The 21,235-nt window shown below is 38.1% G+C and overlaps 1 protein-coding gene across 3 annotated transcripts in view; it reads right to left on the reverse strand.

Annotated features, from left to right (window-relative positions):
- Positions 1-21,235, reverse strand: part of HS2ST1 (heparan sulfate 2-O-sulfotransferase 1) — a 147,585-nt gene that overhangs the window by 19,112 nt on the left and 107,238 nt on the right. For all 3 annotated transcript variants that reach the window (XM_006093907.3, XM_023758231.1, XM_014460148.2), the window contains exons 2-3: positions 15,747-16,006; positions 4,905-4,990 (exon numbers count right to left, since the gene is read on the reverse strand). In XM_006093907.3, coding sequence (XP_006093969.1) covers positions 4,905-4,990; positions 15,747-16,006 — 346 coding nt within the window. The remainder of the gene's footprint in view (positions 1-4,904; positions 4,991-15,746; positions 16,007-21,235) is intronic.

The following is a 21,235-nucleotide window of genomic DNA, read 5'->3' on the forward strand; positions in this document are numbered from 1 at the left end:
CCATTATAAGAATCAGGATGAAGACCTGACTGAGTTAGCAGAGAAGTATCACGATATGGGACCTAATGTAGAGCATAACACCTATAGTTAACTAGAGGCCTGGTGCATGAATTTGTGCACGGTTAGGGTCCTTCAGGGTGGCCTGTGGGCCCTGCGTCTGGCACCCGTCCTGGGGGGGGGGCGGGACACGATTGGCCCTCCAGGCAGGCAGTGGGATGCCCTTGCCAGCCTGGGATCTGGATCCATCCCACTGACATTCGCACCGGTTGTCGGGAACCACCTAGCAGCTGCTTTTATATCGTTTCTTCCTTGAGGAGCATCTAGGGAGGGGAAGCAGTCATGGTGCCTGAGGCTGACTTCCAGGAGGCCGGCGGTGCTGTCGGGATCATGCCGGTGGCGCCGGTTCATCGGTGACTGGCCCATTCTCTGGAGATTGGACCTGCAGGACTACTGAAGGAGTGAGTGGCTGCCACTGGGCTGGTGGGCCTCCGGAACAGGTTGGTCAGCTAAGCGGCACTCCCGCTATGGGAGCACACTGACCACCAGGGGGCAGCTCATGCATTGAGTGTCTGTCCCCTGGTGGTCAGTGCACGTCATGGCGACTGGTCAACTGGTCAACCAGTCGTTCAGTCATTCAGTTGCTTAGGCTTTTATATATAGATAATATTGTACAATATACTGTAACTGAGACCCAGGTTCAGCTACCTGCCAAAACAAAAGCCAAACTTTGGAAGGAAAGTGGTTTATTCAAGTGCAGGCAACTTGAGAAGATAGGGGACTCTTGTCCTAAAGCCCATCTCAACATCTCAGTACAAGCAGAGGTTTTTATTATAAGGAGGGAGAGGGAAAGCAGAACAAAGAGATCAAGGGGAGGAGGTTGAAAAGTTCTCTACATGCAGACCAACACAGTCCATTCTTATAAGGATCTCGAAACCAGTCAAGCAATGGTCTGGTGTGTGTCATCCTGGTTTTTGTCACCTGGTTTTACAGTTGAAGGTCAGCAAATTTCCCAGAACTGGGATGACTGAAGGCCAGAGTCTGTATCTTTTAAAGTTAGTTCCTAGAATTCCTATACAAACATGTTGTTTATCTATAAGCTACATATTAATCAGTCAACACTTACAAAAACAATGTCAAAAGAATGGTGGGATGGGTTACAATTCCCCACTGTTACAATACTTGAAAGTTGCTATGAGAGTCAATGTTAAATGTTCTAACAACAACAATAACAACAAAACGGTAACTATGTGAGGTGAAGGATGTGTTAACTAACCTTATTGTGGCCAACATTTCAAAATATATACTACTAATTTCTGAAGAATTTAGTATAAACCATCTATAAAATGCCAGCTGTGTGTAAGATGCTGTTTGTAATAGACAGAAGTAAGGTAAAAATGTGAAATTGGTTAGTATAGTCATATGCATTTTAGTGCCTTTGGGAAAAGATTTTAGTAAGAAGAGAAGTTTAAGTTATAAGCTATTATCTAAATTAAAGGTTTCTGTGAACAGATGAGTGAGTACATCAAGAGTGGTCAAAAGGAGCCTGGCTGGCGTGGCTTGGTAGATGAGCATCAACCCACGAACCAGAAGGTCACGGTTTGATTCTTGATCAAGGCACATGCCTGGGTTGCAGGCTAGATCCCTAGTGTGGGTGGTGCAGGAGGCAGCCAATCAGTGATTCTCTCTCATCATTGATGATGTTTCTCCCTCTGTCCCTCTCTCCCTCCCGCCCTCCCACGCTCTCTCTCTGAAATCAATAAAAATATATTTAAAAAAAAAAGAACTAGAAAATGTGCTTTTAAAAAAATCAGGAATAGGATTAGGCCCTGGCTGGAGTGGCTCAGATGGCTGGAGCATTGTCTCATGCACCCAAGGGTCTCGGGTTCATTTCCCAGTCAGGGCACATACCCAGGTTGTGGGCTCAATCCCCAGTCCAGGTGCATACAGGAGGCAACTGATCCATGTTTTTCTCTCACATTAATGTTTCTCTCTCTTTCTCCCTCTCCCTTCTTCTCTAAAATAAATAAAACGTGTCTTGGCATGAGGATTTTTTTAAAAAAAGAATAATCCCTGCCTGAGTAGCTCAATTGGTTAGATCATCATCCCCAGTACCCAAGGTTGTGGGTTTGATCCTCAGTCAAGGCACATACAAGGAACAACCAATGAATGCAAAAATAAGTGGAACAACAAATCGGTGTTCCTCTCTCTCTAAAAATTAATAAATTAAAAATAATTTTTTTAAAAAAAGAATAGCATTAGGAGAGAAAGACGTAGTTAGGAAAGGAATATAAATATGTAACAAGAAGATATTTTTGTTATTATTCTAAAGTTCTGAATAAAGCCAGACAAATATAAATAAAACCTGGCTTGAGCAGAAACAGGCCTGTAAATAAAATGTGTGCTTGCTAGTAATCAGTCTAAATGAGAAAGCACTTTTCATTTTTTATTTCTCTATCTTATTTCCTTAGTTTCCTGGGTTTACACTCTTTTTAGCATCTCTGCTAAGGCAATTAAAAAGTTATGTGATTAACTATTTCTTTCACCAAATTTGACCATTTACTCCTGAAGGCAATTATTTTAATGGAGTCCACAAAGTACTATGCCAGCCAAAAATATATTTTGAAGAATAAAGTATTTTAAAAATTGGTATGATGACATTTCTTTCTTCTTCTTTACTCATTCATGGTGAGTATGAGTATCAAACTAAAAATTACTTTAAAAGATACTAGTTATATCTACAATAGTTCCTGACTACATATATCAAAATATATTTTCTCTAGTTATTTTTAGGTATTTGTTTAAAATCTTATAAAAGTTTATTAAAAATTCTCACAATACTTTTCACTTCCAATAACATGAAACCCATTATGAAAATATTCAAACCCTAAACGTTCATGTTTGTATTTATAAATGAGATTAATTTTTTCAAGAAGCTTTATACTTTTTCAAATGCAAGAACTCCAACATATACCAGAGCTTCGTTCTAAGTACAAGACTTTTGCCAAAAGCAAAAGTACGCAATACATTATTTTAATAATGAAAATCTCAACTATTAGAAACCAAACTCTGTGTGGAAAAAATAAATCATTTAGGTGAAAGGGTAACAAACATTCAATTCAAGGATAATGCAGCCCTGAGGGGAAATATGCATATGAATAAAGTTTATGAAATTGGTTCAATGCCTCTGCAAAGAAAACATAATTAGTTTATTTTAAAGCTGCCTATAAAATGTTTTCAATATTGCAATATGAATTATTTATAGAAAAATGCACGTCTATGAGGGAAGAAGAAAGGAGGAGGTGAAGAAAGATATGGGGGGATAAATGGTGATGGATGGAGACCTGACTTGAGTTGGAGAACTCACAATACAGTGTACCGATGATGTGTTGTAGAATTGTGCACCTTTATAATTTTGTTAATCAGTGTCACACCAATAAATTCAATTAAAAATAAAAATGTATAGCTAAACTTTAAAGCTATCATTTTATTGAAGATCTTGAATACAGTGAGAACAACTAGAAATAAGAATATATTGTTTTGTGTATGTAATAGTTGGAAGATTCCTTTTTATTTACATGCTTTTCAAAAAAGTTAAGATTTATTATCAATCTGAATCAGTAATATTTCATTCAACTTTTCCTTTTAAAATTTAAGAAATTAAATTGACAGTTAGATATCAATTTAATTTTCAAATTTTATATAGAATCCTCTTTAAAGTTGACAAATGTATTACTTTGAAATCATAACTGCTAATGAAAAGACTGAGTGAACATGTCTAAGCTTAAATAATTTTTTAAATATATTTTTAATGTGTTTAACGTTGGTGCAGGGTCTCATAAGGGAAAAGACTTGGATTCGGGGTGTTACTATAATGGTAAATACTAAAAAGCATTCAAATGGACTCACAAGCTGCCTGTGTTTAGAATAATCCTTTCAACCAGTTTTCTGATTAGTACTTAACGTAGCACAGATTCCACTGGGAGCCACATAGAGCTTAGATGCTGTAAGTAGGCCTGCAGTTTTATAAAATTTTCTTGAGAGAATTATAATAGAAATACCTGATCCCATTCTTCTAAAAAATTATGGAAAATGAATGTTATTTATCTCCAATTTCAAGCAATTAACTATAAAGAAAAATAAAGGAAAATCACTGTATTTTAAAAAGTCTCCTTTGAACACATCAAAATTTTAAAGCTAAAATAAGGCAGCCCCGCCCTGACTAGTTTGGCTTAGTGGATAGAGCGTTGGCCTGCAGACTGAAGGGTCCCAGGTTCGATTCCGGTCAAGGGCATGTACCTTGGTTGCAGGCTCATCCCCAGTGGGGGGTGTGCAGGAGGCAGCTGATCGATGTTTTTCTCTCATTGATGTTTCTAACTCTCTATCCCTCTCCCTTCCTCTCTGTGAAAAATCAATAAAATATATTTAAATTAAATAAATAAATAAATAAAACAAGGCAGCCCCAGGGAATGTGCACACTCCCTGGTCCTGGCTGAGCAGCAGAAGCACTGGGCACCATTAACTAAGGATTGACTTCTCTGCTTTCTCGTTCTCAGCCAATGGTAAGCCATATTCTGGTTGGCCTCTAGGTTAAAACTTGAGGTTTCCTAAAATAGTTTTATTTGGTTGTACAAGAAACATAAATGTAATGATGATAAATAACTTAAAAGAGTATTACCTAAATTTACCTCAAATTTCTGAAATTAATATTCACAATTATCAATTTATGAACACTAGAGGGCAGTAAAACACTAGAAGGTATATTTAAATTACATAACTAAAAGTGGCAAAGGCAAGCCAGTACTTTTATTTTTTAGTCAAAATCCTAACAATTTAATGAATTTATTCCTTTTTAGGTTGCTAAAGTACACAGTATTCTTTGGCGTGTCATTTTAGGTATAACTTACTTTGCAAAGTCCAAATAAGAAATGTGTCCATGATAAAACCCGGGTTTCATCTCTTTCCAGGAAGTGATGTTCTTCACAAAGCGTACCTAAACAGGAGGACACACTCATTACTTACGTGTAATTTAAAGAAAACGAAATTCAATGATAGTAAACTACTTCCTATGTAGGCATTTAAAACCAATCACAATTGTAGTTGGACAATTACAGAGCTTAAAACACAGCTTTCTAACTAAGAAAAGTATAGTGTGATCTGCAACTACTAATTCATCATCAACAGAGCTATCACCACAGTCAGAAAAGAGGGAAAGAAGACCCTAAAAATGCATCGCACAATGCAAACATTCACAATGCTGTACAGTGCAGACATTCACATGGGGTGAGGGAGGGTGGCACAAACACACACTGTGAGAATAAACAAGTCATCTTTTCTGTCAAAGAACAGTTTACACAGCCACCATTTTGGCTCATGTGACTTGGCAGCCACCATGTTGGCCGCATGACTTACAGCTCCCCTGGGGGCTGCCATCCTGAAACGGCAAAGGCCAACCCCTCCCTTTGAATTAGCCAATCATGAAAGACTGTGGGCCTGCGCTCCAATCAAGAGTGAGAGACAGGTCATGGGCGTCTGGATTAATAAGTGAGCAGACCACCTGCTCAGTGTGCGTGTGCTTCCAGACCATGTGCATGAGCACCCTCCTGCAGGAGTAAAGACATTTGTCTTGCTTCCTGGCTCCCGAGTATGTTTTGTATTCTACCAGGACCCCTGAATTTTGCCTTATTTCTTACAACATGATGAAGCAGGCAGCACTGTAGTATAGGAAGATTCTACGCAAATCTGTTTTCTTCTTAGAGACCTGTTATTCCTAAAAAATCATTTTTATTAACAACTCAAAAAATTAAAAAATTGCTAAATCAAAATGATTAAAGAAAACATGGTAATTATCAGAAGACTTTAAAGAGTTAAGAGCAGATATCATAAGTTTGTTGATAAAAAAAGATAAAATTAGAGATGTGATATAGGTAAAATTTTTAAAAAGCTAATTACTCCTTTAATTTAATAGAATTAAAAGTATATAAAAGATTAGTTAATATGAAAAAGTCTTTGCAAATATATTTTAAAAATTTGCCCAGCTGGTATGGGTCAGTGGATTGAGTGTTGTCCCATGCAGCAAGAGGTCACCAGTAACTCTACACTGCCAGCTAATTTCCTTAATTTAACTGTCCAATTTATATAAGGCATGAAAACAACAACAAAACAACCAGAAGGATTTGAAAGGAAAAGCGAGTAGTCATCCTTCATATCGTGATTCTGATTTAAAAACTTAGGCTGGAGAATGTCAGGTTTTATCTACTAAGAAAACCCCTCAAATCCAATCATTAAAACTTTGACCTCCAAAAACTCAAAGTTCTGTTGATCTCTCTCTCTCTCTCTCTCTCTCTCTCTCTCTCTCTCTCTCTCTCTCTCGCTTATTTTCCTCAGTACATTCACTACAATCTCAACTTCCAAACCACCCTGTTCACGACTCTCATACTGGACAACCATTTTTCATCAGTGACCACTGACTTATTCTTGCCCATTTTATTGTCTTGGGTAAACTCAGGGGTTGCTGAAGATTGCCAGTCAAAACTAAGAGGCATGGTTTAACTATCTATGTAGGACTTTGCGTTTTATTTCCCAACTTCATTCTGAGGTAAATTCAGGTGGGTTATTGTTGAGACTTTTAACAACACCCATTGCTAAAATCTCCAAAAGACTCAGACTCTTTCTTTAATCCCCAACTAATAGAATACTGAAGACTACACACTTGATGCATATGTATTTTTTTCCATCTCATCAACATTCAACTAAGGCAATATGTTAAAGTCTCATTAACAAAACTGTGGCTGACTTACAATTTGCAATAACTCAAAAGATGCTGAGCTGAGATTTACCTTCCCTCTATAGGAAAGAAAAAAGTGCTAAGCAAACAAATGATGTCAATAAGGTTAAAGCAGCTCTTCAGACTGATCTGGAGAATAGTTTGAGCATTTACATACTACTGCAAGTCTATACCATTCTAACCTCTTCTTCCAAAGTGACCTCCAAGGTCATAACCAACTAAATAACCCTCTTTGAAGAACAGTATGTTCAGTTTTTCTTTTCAAAGTATTTATTTAGCCACTTCTCCTTTTAGCCATCCTATATAATAAAAGCCTAATATGCTAAGTGTCTGGTCATCCAGTCGGGCATTCAACCAATCAAAGCGTAATATGCTAGCCCTAACTGGTTTGGCTCAGTGGATAGAGCATCAGCCTGCAGACTCAAGGGTCCCAGGTTTGCAGGCACATACCCAGTAGGGAGTGTGCAGGAGGCAGCTGATCGATGTTTCTCTCTCATCGATGTTTCTAACTCTCTATCCCTCTCCCTTCCTCTCTGTAAAAAATCAATAAAATATATATTTTTTTAAAAAGCGTAATATGCTAATGATATGCTAAGGCCACTCAACCGCTCGCTATGATGTGCACTGACCACCAGGGGGCAGATGCTTCAACTGGTAGGTTAGCTTGCTGCTGGGGTCTGTCCGATCGGGACTGAGCGAGACAGGCCGGACATATCCTGGAGCCCTCCCGCAGTCCCTCCCCAGCTGGCCAAACTCCCGCATTCCTCCCCAGCCACAATTGTGCACCGGTGGGGTCCCTCGGACTGGCCTGCGCCCTCTTGCAATCTGGGACCCCTTCAGAGATGTCGGAGAGCCAGTTTCGGCCTGATGGTGGAACGACCAGTTGCTATGATGTGCACTGACCACCAGGGGGCAGACACTCAACACAGGAGTTGCCCCCTGGTGGTCAGTGTGCTCCCACAGTTCAGACAGAAGCTGGTCTCACAGCTGGCGAGCGCAGCAGCAGTGGTGGGAGCCTCTCTCGTCTCCGTGGCAGCACTAGGATGTCCAACTACCATCAGCAGGTCATCCTCTGAGGGCTCCCGGACTGCGAGAGGGTGCAGGCTGGGCTGAGGGACCCCCACTTCCCCATGCAAGAAGTTTGTGCACCGGGCCTCTAGTGTTAAATATTTATCGTATTTCTCCTGAATTTTCCCTGTCTCTCCTCTCTTCACCTTAATCAGTCTAGTTTCAGTTCCTGCTCCATCACTTTTTGCCTCCTCACCTCTCCTATACCACTTACCTTGTCTTTCAGTATTTCTTCTGTTTTGTTTTTGTTTTTTTCTCTACAGTGCAGCATTCTGCCCAAGACCTTGAGATAAAGCTCTGGAGCACAGAGGAGTAAAGGGAAATGGAGAGTAGGTGAGCAAGCTTCTACTTGGTTTTTAATGGATTCTTATTGTGCTTGGCACTAATGAAGGTAAAGTGATAGACAAAAAGGAGCAAAACTAAAAGTATCAAATGAAGTTAAGGAGACTGAAGACACTAAACTGGCTTGGGGGAGGAAAACAGTCACCACAGTGACTTTATTCAAAGAATTTCCATACTCTGATTGAAATAGGTTATCAAGAAGGATGTTTCAGCAGTAGTAGTTAGATACAGTACATGAAAAGAGATGTTTTCATGCCTAGCCTGGAGCAGATCCTGAACTGTGATTTTTTTGTTTGTTTGTTTAAAGTATTACATATGTCTCCTTGTTTTCCAATTGACCCCCCACCCCGGCCACTCCCACCCTTAAAGGCAAGCCCCCACCCTGCCAGTGTCTATGTCCATTGGTTATGCTAATATGCATGCATACAAGTCCTTTGGTTGATCTCTAACACCCCCTCTCCCCTGCCATTTGTCTCTGGATCTATTTTTGTTCATCAGTTTATGTTGATCATTATATCCACATATGAGTGAGATCATGTGGTATTTATCTTTCTCCAACTGGCTTATTTCGCTTAGCATAATGCTCTCCAGTTCCATCCCTGCTGTTGCAAATGGTAAAAGTTCCTTTATAGCGGCGTAGTATTCCACTGTGTAGATGTACCACAGCTTTTTAATCCACTCATCTGTTAATGGTCACTTAGGCTGTTTCCAAATCTTAGCTATGGTGAATTGTGTTGCTATGAACATAGGGGTGCATATATCCTTTCTGATTGGTGTTCCTGGTTTCTTGGGATATAGTCCTAGGAGTAGGATTACTGAGTCAAATGGGAGTTCCATTTTTAATTTTTTGAGGAAACTCCATACTGTTCTCCACAGTGGCTGCACCAGTCTGCATTCCCACCAGCAGTGCACGAGGGTTCCTTTTTCTCCACATCCCCGCCAGCACTTGTCATTTGTTGATTTGTTGATGATAGCCACCAAACTGTGATTTTTGTCAGATTTTATAACTGAAGCAGAGTCAGGCTAGCAAGTAATCAGAGAAGACCTTCAGGGAAAACACAAGCAACGTGGGCAGCAGTGCTGTGATTTATTTGCTAGTTGAATCAGACCTGAACCAGTGCTGCAGGAAAAAGCTGAGAAAGCACCATCTTGCTAACAGTGTATCTAGACCTATTCTTAATAAGATTAATCTCAACATTATGATTATCTGTGATCACAAAAGAACTTGTTTTCACTATCTAAAAGTAAAAATGCCATTCTGAACATCCTGGCCACATTTCAACTTTTTAATAACTACCTATTTAATGAATACTATTAACTTGGGTGATTACTATATACTGAAGTCCTACTCATTTATATACTTAAAATAAAGATTCATTGTACAGCGTGGGTAGTTTTATGAGACTAAACTAGAGAAGTTTTATATACAAAGAGAAAAACAGTAATTGTTAGATAAAAATATAAGAAAGGTCAGCAACAACTGCATACAGTATCTTCACTATAGTTCAAAACTGTTATTGAACCCTTTTTTTTGTGGGAAGGTGGGCCGGGATGTTCTCAATCACCTGAATTAAGGTTAAATTATATTATTACCCTCAATCAAAGGGGCTCGCTCTGCAGTAATTATCATCATGGTATCATGCTAAGCTAAGAATGACTTTCAGAATCATAGCTGGTTCATTCATTTAACAAAAAAGTTATGCAATGTCTACTATGCCTCAGGCACTGTTCTTAAGCATGGAGATATAGTGCTGAACAAGACAGACAAGTTCCTTATATTATAACAGAGGAAAAGACAGACAATAAACAAATAAATCAGCAAATAATATGAAAGATACAGAAACACTGATGGTACACAATAACTTGGAAGAGGCATTTTATATATATAAAATAGACATATTATATGTATGGTGACTAAGTAGGATTTTACTAAGAGAATGCCATTTAAGCTGAAACCTTAAATGGATAACATGAGACAAATCATGAGGAGTCAGAAGTCATTCTATAAAGAAATGGTAAGTGCAGAGGCCTTTAAATCAGCGGTTCTCAACCTGTGGGTTGCGACCCCTTTGGGGGTCGAACGACTCACAGGGGTCGCCTAAGACCATCGGAAAAAATATATATAATTACATATTGTTTTTGTGATTAATCACTATGCTTTAATTATGTTCAATTTGTAACAATGAAATTGGGGGTCACCACAACATGAGGAACTGTATTAAAGGGTCGCGGCATTAGGAAGGTTGAGAACCACTGCTTTAAATGGAAATGGCTTGGCATATTCAATGATCCAAAAAGCCAGTGTGGCTGGTAAATAACAGGTGAGAGCAGAGAAGGACTTGACCAAAAAGGGCTGATTGGTCTATGTAAGGAATTTGGATTTTCTTGGGTAGGTAGAATATGAATTTAAATATAAGTACCTCACCATCCTGAGAAGATTATAATACGCATGTTCCCATAACCCCACTGAGAATCATGTTCTAGATCTTTGCTATTCCAACTGTGGTTCAAGGCCCAGAAGCATCGGTTTTGACATCAGTGGGAGCCACTGGGGAAGGTCATCAAGAAGACATGACTGCTGGTTTGGCCCACAAACTGGACAGGGCAACTGGAAGCTCCCACTCTCTCCCCTGTGCTTGGAATTTGTGCTCTGCTTGCCTTCCCTGTGTTAGAAGCTGCCCAAGGACACAGCCTTGCGACAGAATGTGGTGATGAGACTATCTGGACTGTACATGACTAAACCCAGTTAAGGCCTTCTGCCTCTCCCAGCCCTCCACGTATGGAGACTGGTTTCAGATTACCTTCTAAGGAGGTTTCAACACAACAGAAGCTTTTTAGAAACTCAGAATATCAGGCGCATCTTAGTGCTTCTGAATCAGAATCTGCATTTTAATTGGTGATTAGATATACATTATAGATTGAGAAGCATTCATCTAAAGTGCTGTGCTGAAAAAGCAGTGTGTACAACTAATATCAAGCCATAAGATCCAATGCAAATGAACAGAAGTTGGCTAAACTGTGAATTAAAGAACAAAAAATTACTATGTTGTCCTACACAGAATACAAATTCTACATTTTTTTAAAATGTTATTATAACAAGCAGTTTTATTTTATTTATTTTTAAATATATTGTATTGATTTTTTACAGAGAGGAAGGAGAGGGATAGAGAGTTAGAAACATCGATGAGAGAGAAACATCGATCAGCAGCCTCCTGCACACTCCTTACTAGGGATGTGCCCACAACCAAGGTACATGCCTTTGACCGGAATCGAACCTGGGACCCTTGAGTCCGCAGGCTGATGCTCTATCCACTGAGCCAAACCGGTCAGGGCAAATTCTACATTATTTTGAATGTCTTACAGAAAGGGGTAAAATGCAGTCACAGACCTAAATATATGAGAACAGAAAGAATTAAGAAATATCATAAAAGACCAGTACCACTTACAATTTGACATTGTTACTTTAAAGACAATATGTTCTTTAATGTAGAGGTATTTTCATGATAGCAGAGTAAACTTAATTTTCCAATTAGAACAACTGATTGAGTACTTGTCTCCTGCCAATTCCTGTCTATTAACTGAGTAAAGCCCATCTCAAAAACATACCTCTCACGACTGAGTCTGCCTTATTCTTATTACTTAGTATTCTCATGCCTTGTTTTCCTGTTTATCTTTTAGTCTCCTTGTTTTTACTTTCTCTTATTTTATCCCAACTTCTTAATTTTAAAAAATTCCTTATCTACAGAAAAGTTGAAAGAACCTAGATATAGGTATAGGTATAGGTATAGATATAGATATATATAGATATAGATATATAGATATAGATATATAGATAGATATAGATACACACACACACAATTTTTCCTGAATAGTTTGAAAGCAAGTGGCAGGCACCTTTGATCAAGGATCCAATCACAGATCACACATTACTTTTGGTTTTCATGTCTCCTTAGTCTCCTCTTGTGTAGAGAAGACTATTCCGTCCCACCCCCAACAACCCTTATTTTTCTTTGGTTGTCACGACACTGACATTTTCAGAAGAGTTCAGAACAGTTGTTCTAGAGCAGCGGTTCTCAACCTGTGGGTCGCGACCCCTTTGGCGGTCGAATGACCCTTTCACAGGGGTCGCCTAAGACCATCCTGCATATCAGATATTTACATTACGATTCATAACAGTAGCAACATTACAGTTATGAAGTAGCAACAAAAATAATATTATGGTTGGGTCACAACATGAGGAACTGTATTTAAAGGGCCAGAAGGTTGAGAACCACTGTTCTAGAGAATATTCTACAACACGGACCTGTTACCTCAAGATAAGATCCAGGTTAAACATTTGGGTGAGAAATATTTTTGGTTAAACCTTTTTGTGAGAACACCATATATTGATGTTTTCTTTGAACATTGTTCAAGTTTCTGTGTCTATGCTTTACACTCTTGAATAAATCATAAATAAGCTCCCTGAAAGATATGTCCTTGCTTTTTATTCCAAGCCTTAGCATAATCTCTGTATGTTACATAGTCACTGAATGAAAACTTAAAAGCAGAGTTAACAACTGTTTCTTAAATAGCAGAATATGTATAACTATCCCACATTTAATAGTTTTGAACTAGACTAAAAATATTTGGGCTTTGCCTCTAAATTTTTTGAAAGAAATAATTACACATGTAAGCAGTTTAGCACAGTATCTAGTCCATTATGTACAAAATAAATCTGGGAAAGAGCTAGGGCTAACTGCAGGCATTAAGCAGACTGAACTGCTGAGGTTAGAAGGGGATGGAGTGGTCACCTATGCTTATGAGTAAACTGGGCTTTAAATGAAAGATGGAAACAATGGCATATTCAATAAAATCCAATCTTTTAAGTCTCACTTCAGTCAAATATTGATTAGAAACGATTTCTCGGAGAAGAAAGAAGAGAATTTAATTCCTATTTGAATAAGAAAGCAGTTGAGGACAGTCCACAAGAACAAAAATATGGCATGAAAATCAAATTATGTTATGCAAAATAGGGCTCAGAGAACACTTAAAATATTATCAAAGCATCTAATAGTATAATTTAGAAGTTTATATTTAAATAAAGTTTACTAGATTGAATGTGAAATAAAAATGCTATCTAATATGTCATGTCCAGGAGAGAGAAGTAGTAACTGTAACTTGTTTGAACAACTGTTTCTATACAGAGCAAGAGACCAGTAAGTAATTTAGATATGGTGCATTAGAGAACATTTGGTGTATATGCCATTCCTAATTAAGAGCAGATTCTCAGCTACCAGCTGCCATGTTGAAGTATGCGGCTAATGATTAAGACTATTCCTCTACTCTCCCGACATAAACATATTTTAAGTATTGGTCATTATGTAATCCAATTGCTTTTAAGATAGTGTTTATGCTTCTCTTCTGCTGGGTTTTTTCTCTTTTTTTCCCTTCTCTATCACTAACAAGCTATTGAAAGAAAAACAGAAGTTTTATCTCATCCAAATGCAACTGGGAAAATGTATCACTACATGATGCCTATAAATGTCATATGTGGTAAGCTTCTGTAGATTTATGTTTCCTGAAAAAATGGTAGATGCATTGTCAGACATCTCATAGCTGCCAGAGAACTCTATAATGCTGGACACAAAACAATTCTAAAAATTGAACAAGCAAGCTAACTTTATCTTCCTAAAAAATACTACTAAAGAAATCTAAAATTATATGAGCATTAAGAAATGTTCCTTTTAAACCAAGATATATTCTGAAAAGCAATCATGCAAATAGATTTAAAATATACCACATGCTGTATAAAAACTGATTATTTAGTATACTTGCCTTTAGATATACAATATTACATAATAAATAGTTTTTATGACCCACTTAACTAAATAAGTTCATGTTCCTTCCAATTTATAGAGTAGTTATTTGGTTTGGCTGACAGATGTAGATTTTTGGTTCTATGAAAAAGAGTAATTGAGGATGCTGCAGAGAGCCAAGAATTACATGGACAGATGATAGTCCACATACTAGTGACTTTTAGAAATAGCTCTCAAGCAAGAAAGTGAACATTAACCTTGGGTATCAATGTTATTCTCTTGTGTCACAGTAAGGATTATAGAAATGCTAAATAATGGGATAACAAAGTCAATTCTGCAACTAATAAAACAAATTCAGATATTTTCAAATGGAAACATTCTAACTATATAAGTATCACAAATACCTTTCTAATAAGGCTATCCCAATATGGTGTTTAATCCTAGATAGTATTTCAAATATTATCTTTTCTTCACATGGAACCCAATACCCATTTTCTTCAATACTTGTAGAAAGAACTTTTATCTATATATATAAAAGCCTAAGCAACCGAATGACCAGCCGACCGGTTGCTATGATGCGAACTGACCACCAGGGGGCAGACATGCAACACTGGAGCTGCCCCCTGGTGGTCAGTGCGCTCCCACAGCCAACCTCCCACAGCCTCTCCCCCGAGCCGGCCCCTCCCCATGGCCAGCCGGCCCATGGCCAGCCGGCCCCCCTGATCGGCCCTGATCACCGGACAGGCCAAGGGACCCTACCCGTGCACCTGCACCGGGCCTCTAGTTTATTTAGAACTCCAGGTATGGAGAAAATATGTGCTATTACTGATAAAGAGCTGAATAAATCTCATAAGATAATTTCCTCCACTTTTCTTAAAACTATTCCAAAAAATTACCTATCCATCTGTTTATCTAAAGTTTCCTGACAACTTAAAAGGCAAGATTATGTTAAAATATAAGCCACAATCCCTGTTTTGCAAAAGTTTATAACTAATCCTACATAATAAAAGCCTAATATGCTAAGTGTCCAGTCATCGGTTCAACCAAAGTGTAATATGCTAATGATATGCTAAGGCCGCTCAACTGCTCACTGTGATGTGCACTGATCACCAGGGGGCAGATGCTTCAACTGGTAGGTTAGCTTGCTGGTGGAGTCTAGTCGATCTGGATGGAGCGAGACAAGCCAGACATGCCCTGGAGCCCTCCCGCAGTCCCTCCCCGGCTGGTCAACCTCCCGCATTCCTCCCTGGCCCCGATCATGCACTGGTGGGATCCCTTGGCCTGGCCTGCGCCCTCTCGCAATCCAGGCTGAGGGACCCACCCCCCACTGAATGCACAAATTTCATGCACCCGGCCTCTAGTATTTACAAAAATTACTAGTAAAGATAATATGAAATTCACAAAATTGAGCAATAGAGAATACAGGTTTTCATCAAATAAAGATTTCTGTATCATAAGTTGAGAAAATACAATGTTTTTCATTGCACAATATCTTGCTAACAATATTGTATATTTTAAAAAGAATACCATACTGAAGAGCAGCAATTTTATCTTAGAAAATTCAAGCTATTAATTCATTTATTTCACATATATATGAATACATACCATATGCAAGGAAATGTGAAGAAAGTAAAATTACAAAAGAATGTGGTTGATCCCTTCCCCCAACAGATTACAATTGATTGGGATCAGCACACATATTCCTTAAAATGCTTTGTCCCTTGAGATACAACATGTATTCCTTAAGTTGTGCTTACCTGATCTTGTAGTGACATCACTGGATTATTTTTGGTAGTGTTGATATGAAGAACATGGTATTTATTCTTTGCACACAGGTCATAGGCAATATTGGTAAAAGAGGTGCTTGCGGTTTTGGGGACTCTGTTATAAATGATCACCATGTCATCTTCCTCATCTAAAGCTGCATCTTCCTCATCTAAAGCTGCATCTTGCCGAGGGCCATCCATTGTATGACGTTGCTCAATTTCTCGAACTTCATGTCTTGCAATAGCCCTTTCTGCAAAGAAAAACAGAGAAAAACTCAGTTTTTAAAGAGACAATAAGGAAGTTATGAAACACTGAAAATAATTTCCTACACCTGGAATATAATGTTCTTTTCCAAGAATTGGGTAAGAGCAGATGAGGAAATGTTTGGAGGGCCAAACATCAGAACTACCTTTGAAGGATGATACATCCTATATAATAAAAGCCTAATATGCTAAGTGTCTGGTCGTCCAGTCAGCCATTCAACCAAAGTGTAATATGCTAATGATATGCTAAGGATGCTCAACTGCTCGCTATGACGTGCACTGATCACCAAGGGGCAGACAGTCAGCCAGTCAACCAGTTGCTATGATGTGCACTGAACACCAGGGGGCTGACGCTCCGACCGGTAGGTTAGCTTGCTGCTGTGGTCCAGCTGATCAGGACTGAACAAGACAGGCCCTCCCATGGTCCCTCCCACATCCCTCCCCAGCCCCGATTGTGCACCAGTGGGGTACCTCAGCCTGGCCTGTGGCCCTCTCACAAATCTGGGGACCCCCTCGGGGGATGTTGGAGAGCCAGTTTCGGCCCAATCCCGCAGGCCCAGGGCTGAGGGACCCCACTGGTGCACAAATTCATGCACCGGGTTTTCTAGTATACATATAAAACAGAACAAAAGAATACCACAGACCAGAGAGTTCTTCAGTGTAGTTCAAAAGTCACTTTATAGTCTAATAGAATTTCCATAGCTTGCCCTAATTCTCAAACACACAAAGACAGATTATATGGAATACTACATTTTATAGTAAAAAATGCACTTAAAAAATACATCACTTAAAATGTAAGCAAAGATTTTGAAATTTTCTATTTGGGATTTAGTTATTCCCTGATTTATCAACAGGTATTTAGGGCAGTGATTATTGTGCCATGCCAGCACAGCCATGGGTGAACCTGAGTGGAAGGGTGGGGGGGGGGGTGGCGGTGAAGGATTAGAAAAGATAGACAAGAGAATAAAGCTAGGGCTAGGTGGGATGCTGCCCTCTGATTAGAGAGACAGTGCCAGATTTCCACCAGGCAAAGTAAGAGCATGGTCAAGATATTTACAATGCTCTCGAGGGTTTCAAATCTTACTCAATTACATGCACCTGAACTCTATCAAGTCCACATCACTCAGCCTCCTGGGACCACAGGTTCCGACCATAAGGTCAGGCTTACAACTATAGCCTTTGGCTATAATTGTGCTGGGACTTGCACATGGCTTTCCCACGAGAGGATCATGCCCTCTCATTAGTCCAAGGCTTAAACCTGTCCAAATGCTGTAGCCACTCTCCACAGATTATAAGTGCTGATTTTGATTTTTGGGTAAGAAGAGTGGAAATAACACCATCACAAAACCTTTTTCTTTTTGGTGTTGCATTACAGATAAATCCTGGCTATGTTTATTCCTGAAACCCCATGGTTCCTCTAATTCAAATCCCTGTCTACCACATAGTTTAAAAGCAATGACATTTTGCTTTCTACTACTCCCAATTTAATAGAAAGTTCAGTTTCAAATACTTTTTAGAGGAAGAGAGCAAGAAAGAGGGAAGGAAGAAATGAAGGAAGTAAATCTCTAACAAGACTGCAAATTTCTTTGCACAGAAATAGCTGCTTCCACATAGTATGCACCTACTATCACCGGATCTTTGTGTAAGCTATTGCACCTTCCTTAAATTAAACACTTTTCCATTCTCTCTCTATCCCAATCCTGCCTGGTGAATTCCTCAACCTTCACATTGAATTTAATCATCACTTGCAAGGAAAACATTACCTGCTCGCCCTAACTAGGTCAAATTATACACTGGCATGTATGTATGCACAGTGTACCTCATACAATGCCTTGTACTTATCATAATTGCAACTTTACATTATATATGTATTGTTATTAGCGTCTGTCCACCATAATGCCTATGAATTAATAAAGTGACATGAAAAAGCAATGTGCTATAATTATAGTAACAAATTCAGGCTTCCAATATTGTTGGACCACGAATCTTAAATTTTGGTTCAGAAAATAAGGTCACCATGTTACAGAGAGCACATTCTGAGCGGTGGATTCACATTCAGAAGACTTGAACTAAAGTTCCAGAACTACTGCTTATTAGCAGTGGGCTTTGCAAAACAAGAAGAGAAGAACCTATATTCTAGATGTATATGCATATATGTATCATTCTCCCCGCCCCCCCTTTGGACAGTTGGATGGAAATGTGAGGAGAAAGATGAGCTTAATGTTGAACATACCTTTGGACTGCCTGAGACATCAGGAGATGTTATGTAGGTAAGTGGGCAGATAGGCTGAGAGTTGAGAATAACGGTTCAAGTAGAAGAAATCTGGGAAAACCATGGGAATGAATGAAATTGCCTAATAATCTAGAATATGTAGTATGGGAAGAGATGCTAAGATAGAATCTAAGGAAATACCAACTCTTAAGGAGCAAGTAGAAAAAGATAATCCACAGAAAGAAGCAGCAATGCAAAGAAAAAGAAACAGGACAGACTTCTAAGAAGCACATACCACATTTTAGAAAACATATTATTTTTCAGATTGACAGGGCTTTCCAAATGAACCTATAAATCAAAGTAGCATATGATGCATCTACAAAGGATTTGGAAATTATCTCAAATTAAACTGAGCAAGTGTTTATGAGAGCCTATGTACATTATTATATTAAATAATTTTTTAAACAATTTTATCTTCCAAACAACTTCAAACTGTCATCATAGCCCAAACTACTAAGGTATTGTTATGTCTACACCCTCCTTTTTCTACTGAGAGAAATAAAACATGCTGCTGTCACTCAAGTGCTGACAGAGATGTGAGGGCTTTCTCCAGCAGCCCAGATATGCCTGAAGCTGCCTTTAAAATTAAGATTTGCCTGCTATCAACAATGCTAGTTTAGTTTCCCTAGTTTTTCTGAAATTAAGTATTTAGAAAAGCAGATTTTATGTTATTTCACAAATGGGTATCCATTTGACCTATAGAAAACATAAAGATTACAGAAAAACTACAATATTAAAAGTTTCTGTAATTATTCTTCCACTTAAAATTTTTAGACCCAAAAATTAATTACTTTGAAAATTAACTAATTAAAATATTTTTAAAAGAAGTTATTACTTAGTCTGTGGAATTTTTATTCTGTAAGGTGCTAAAACTCCACCTGAACCATGAAACTAACATGTTTTCAAAATTAATCACTGTTCTTGGTTCATTATGTGTATTAAATTATGTGTATTAAATTAATGAACTGTATATTTCATACAATTTTTAAAAATTTCTTAAAATATGAAAAGGTACAAATATGGAGTCACTGCTTTCCTCATTTAAATTACATATATATGAATTTTCTATTTTTCAAGTATTTTTACTGCTTAAACAAACAAAATAATTATTACCACAGTGTAATGCCTAAAAAGACATAAAAGATTAAAATAGTTTGGAAGCCGAAACCGGTTTGGCTCAGTGGATAGAGCGTCGGCCTGCGGACTGAAAGGTCCCAGGTTCGATTCCGGTCAAGGGCATGTACCTGGGTTGCGGGCACATCCCCAGTAGGAGATGTGCAAGAGGCAGCTGATCGATGTTTCTCTCTCATCGATGTTTCTAACTCTCTATCTCTCTCCCTTCCTCTCTGTAAAAAATCAATAAAATATATTTAAAAAAAAATAAAAAAAAATAGTTTGGAAAATTAAGAGAATATTTGCTAGTGATAGGTTTATAAAATCAAATCTCAGCTGGCTGAACAGTAACAGTAACTACTGTTAATGCTAAACTACTTTTTTCTTTTGTGACAATACTTAAAACTACTAAGATTGCTTGTAATATAGACACATTCTTTACTTACTAAGTATTTGATAGTTCCAATTTTTTCCCCCAAAGATGTTCTGCATCTACTTAGTACAGCTTCTTCTGAGACTCTCTTAAATCAATGGGGAAGCTTTATTACAGCACGTTTGCAGCACACTTTGAGAAAGTAGGCAGTATATTTAAAACAGTTAAGATGCATTTTGCAGTGGTAGTGTTTTATCATGTTTGATTTATGAATTATAAAGACTGCCATACAACCTATTTCAAAACCTCCACAAAGTGTATAGTGTACAAACAACATGAGGTGCAGTCTGAAAGTCATGAAATTACAGGCAGGCCAGGCCACACTAGCACAAATGTGCCTGACTCTGAACTCCATGGCAATTCTAGGTCTTCTGGGCTCCTTGCTGAAAGTGGCACATACCTTAACTTAACCAATTTTTCCATGTGGCAGATGATCAACAAATTCAAGTCTTTTAAAAGACCATTCATACTAGCAATAATAGTGCATTAAAGACCTCTTGTAATAAAAGAATATAATGATCAAGCATAAAACATTGCATTAAACAGACCAACCTAAATTCTACACAGCATTAAAGTCACAAAGATATATGTGTATGTATATATGTGTGTGTGTATATCTGCATATATGTGTATGTATATATATATCAGACTACAGAAAAACTGAAGAGACACTTTTTTAACTAGTGTATCTTTTAATGACTGATTTTTTATTAACATTTAAGATTATTGTTTTGGGTAACACTCTTTTTTCTTTGAACATTTAATTAAATGTTCAATACATTAAATAATTTACAGAGAGGAATAAGCTATGTGTTTTGTATAAATTAAAGGACCCATGAATATAACCTCCTCACTCCACCAAAGATCAATTTTGCAATGGTCTCAGCAGAAAATAAACAGTTCACAAATGTTCAAAAAGTGTAGTATTTCTGTACTGTAGATAACAGTTTACGATCAGAGGGATAAAAGAAACAACAAAAGGAAAGAGCAATAAATTGCCCTGCCTTCAAATACTGAAATTTCTGCACATTAAAGTAAAAAGTATACAAGAGTTAGATAATTGGTGAAGAAAGGAAAAATGATCAAATTTCAATATCTATAATTACAGGAAGAAAACATAGACATTGGCATATTAATTTTACGACTTATGTAGATAATAAGCTAAGGTTGTTTGTAAGAGATTTAAACCATGTTTATATGCATAATGGAACACAGCAAAAATAGTCATTAGTGGCTCATAATGATTTTTGGGGTCATGAACTCCTTTGAGAATGTAATGAAAACCATGAACCCCCCCTCTCCAAAAAGGTTGACTTGTGCATTTCAGGGCTTCCTCTTAGAGCCCAACCATGGGCATGCAGGGTGGGGTGAGGGGGTGACCCCAGATAAGTACTCCTA

Source organism: Myotis lucifugus, unplaced genomic scaffold (assembly GCF_000147115.1).
Source record: "Myotis lucifugus unplaced genomic scaffold, Myoluc2.0 scaffold_126, whole genome shotgun sequence".
Lineage (NCBI taxonomy): Eukaryota > Metazoa > Chordata > Mammalia > Chiroptera > Vespertilionidae > Myotis > Myotis lucifugus.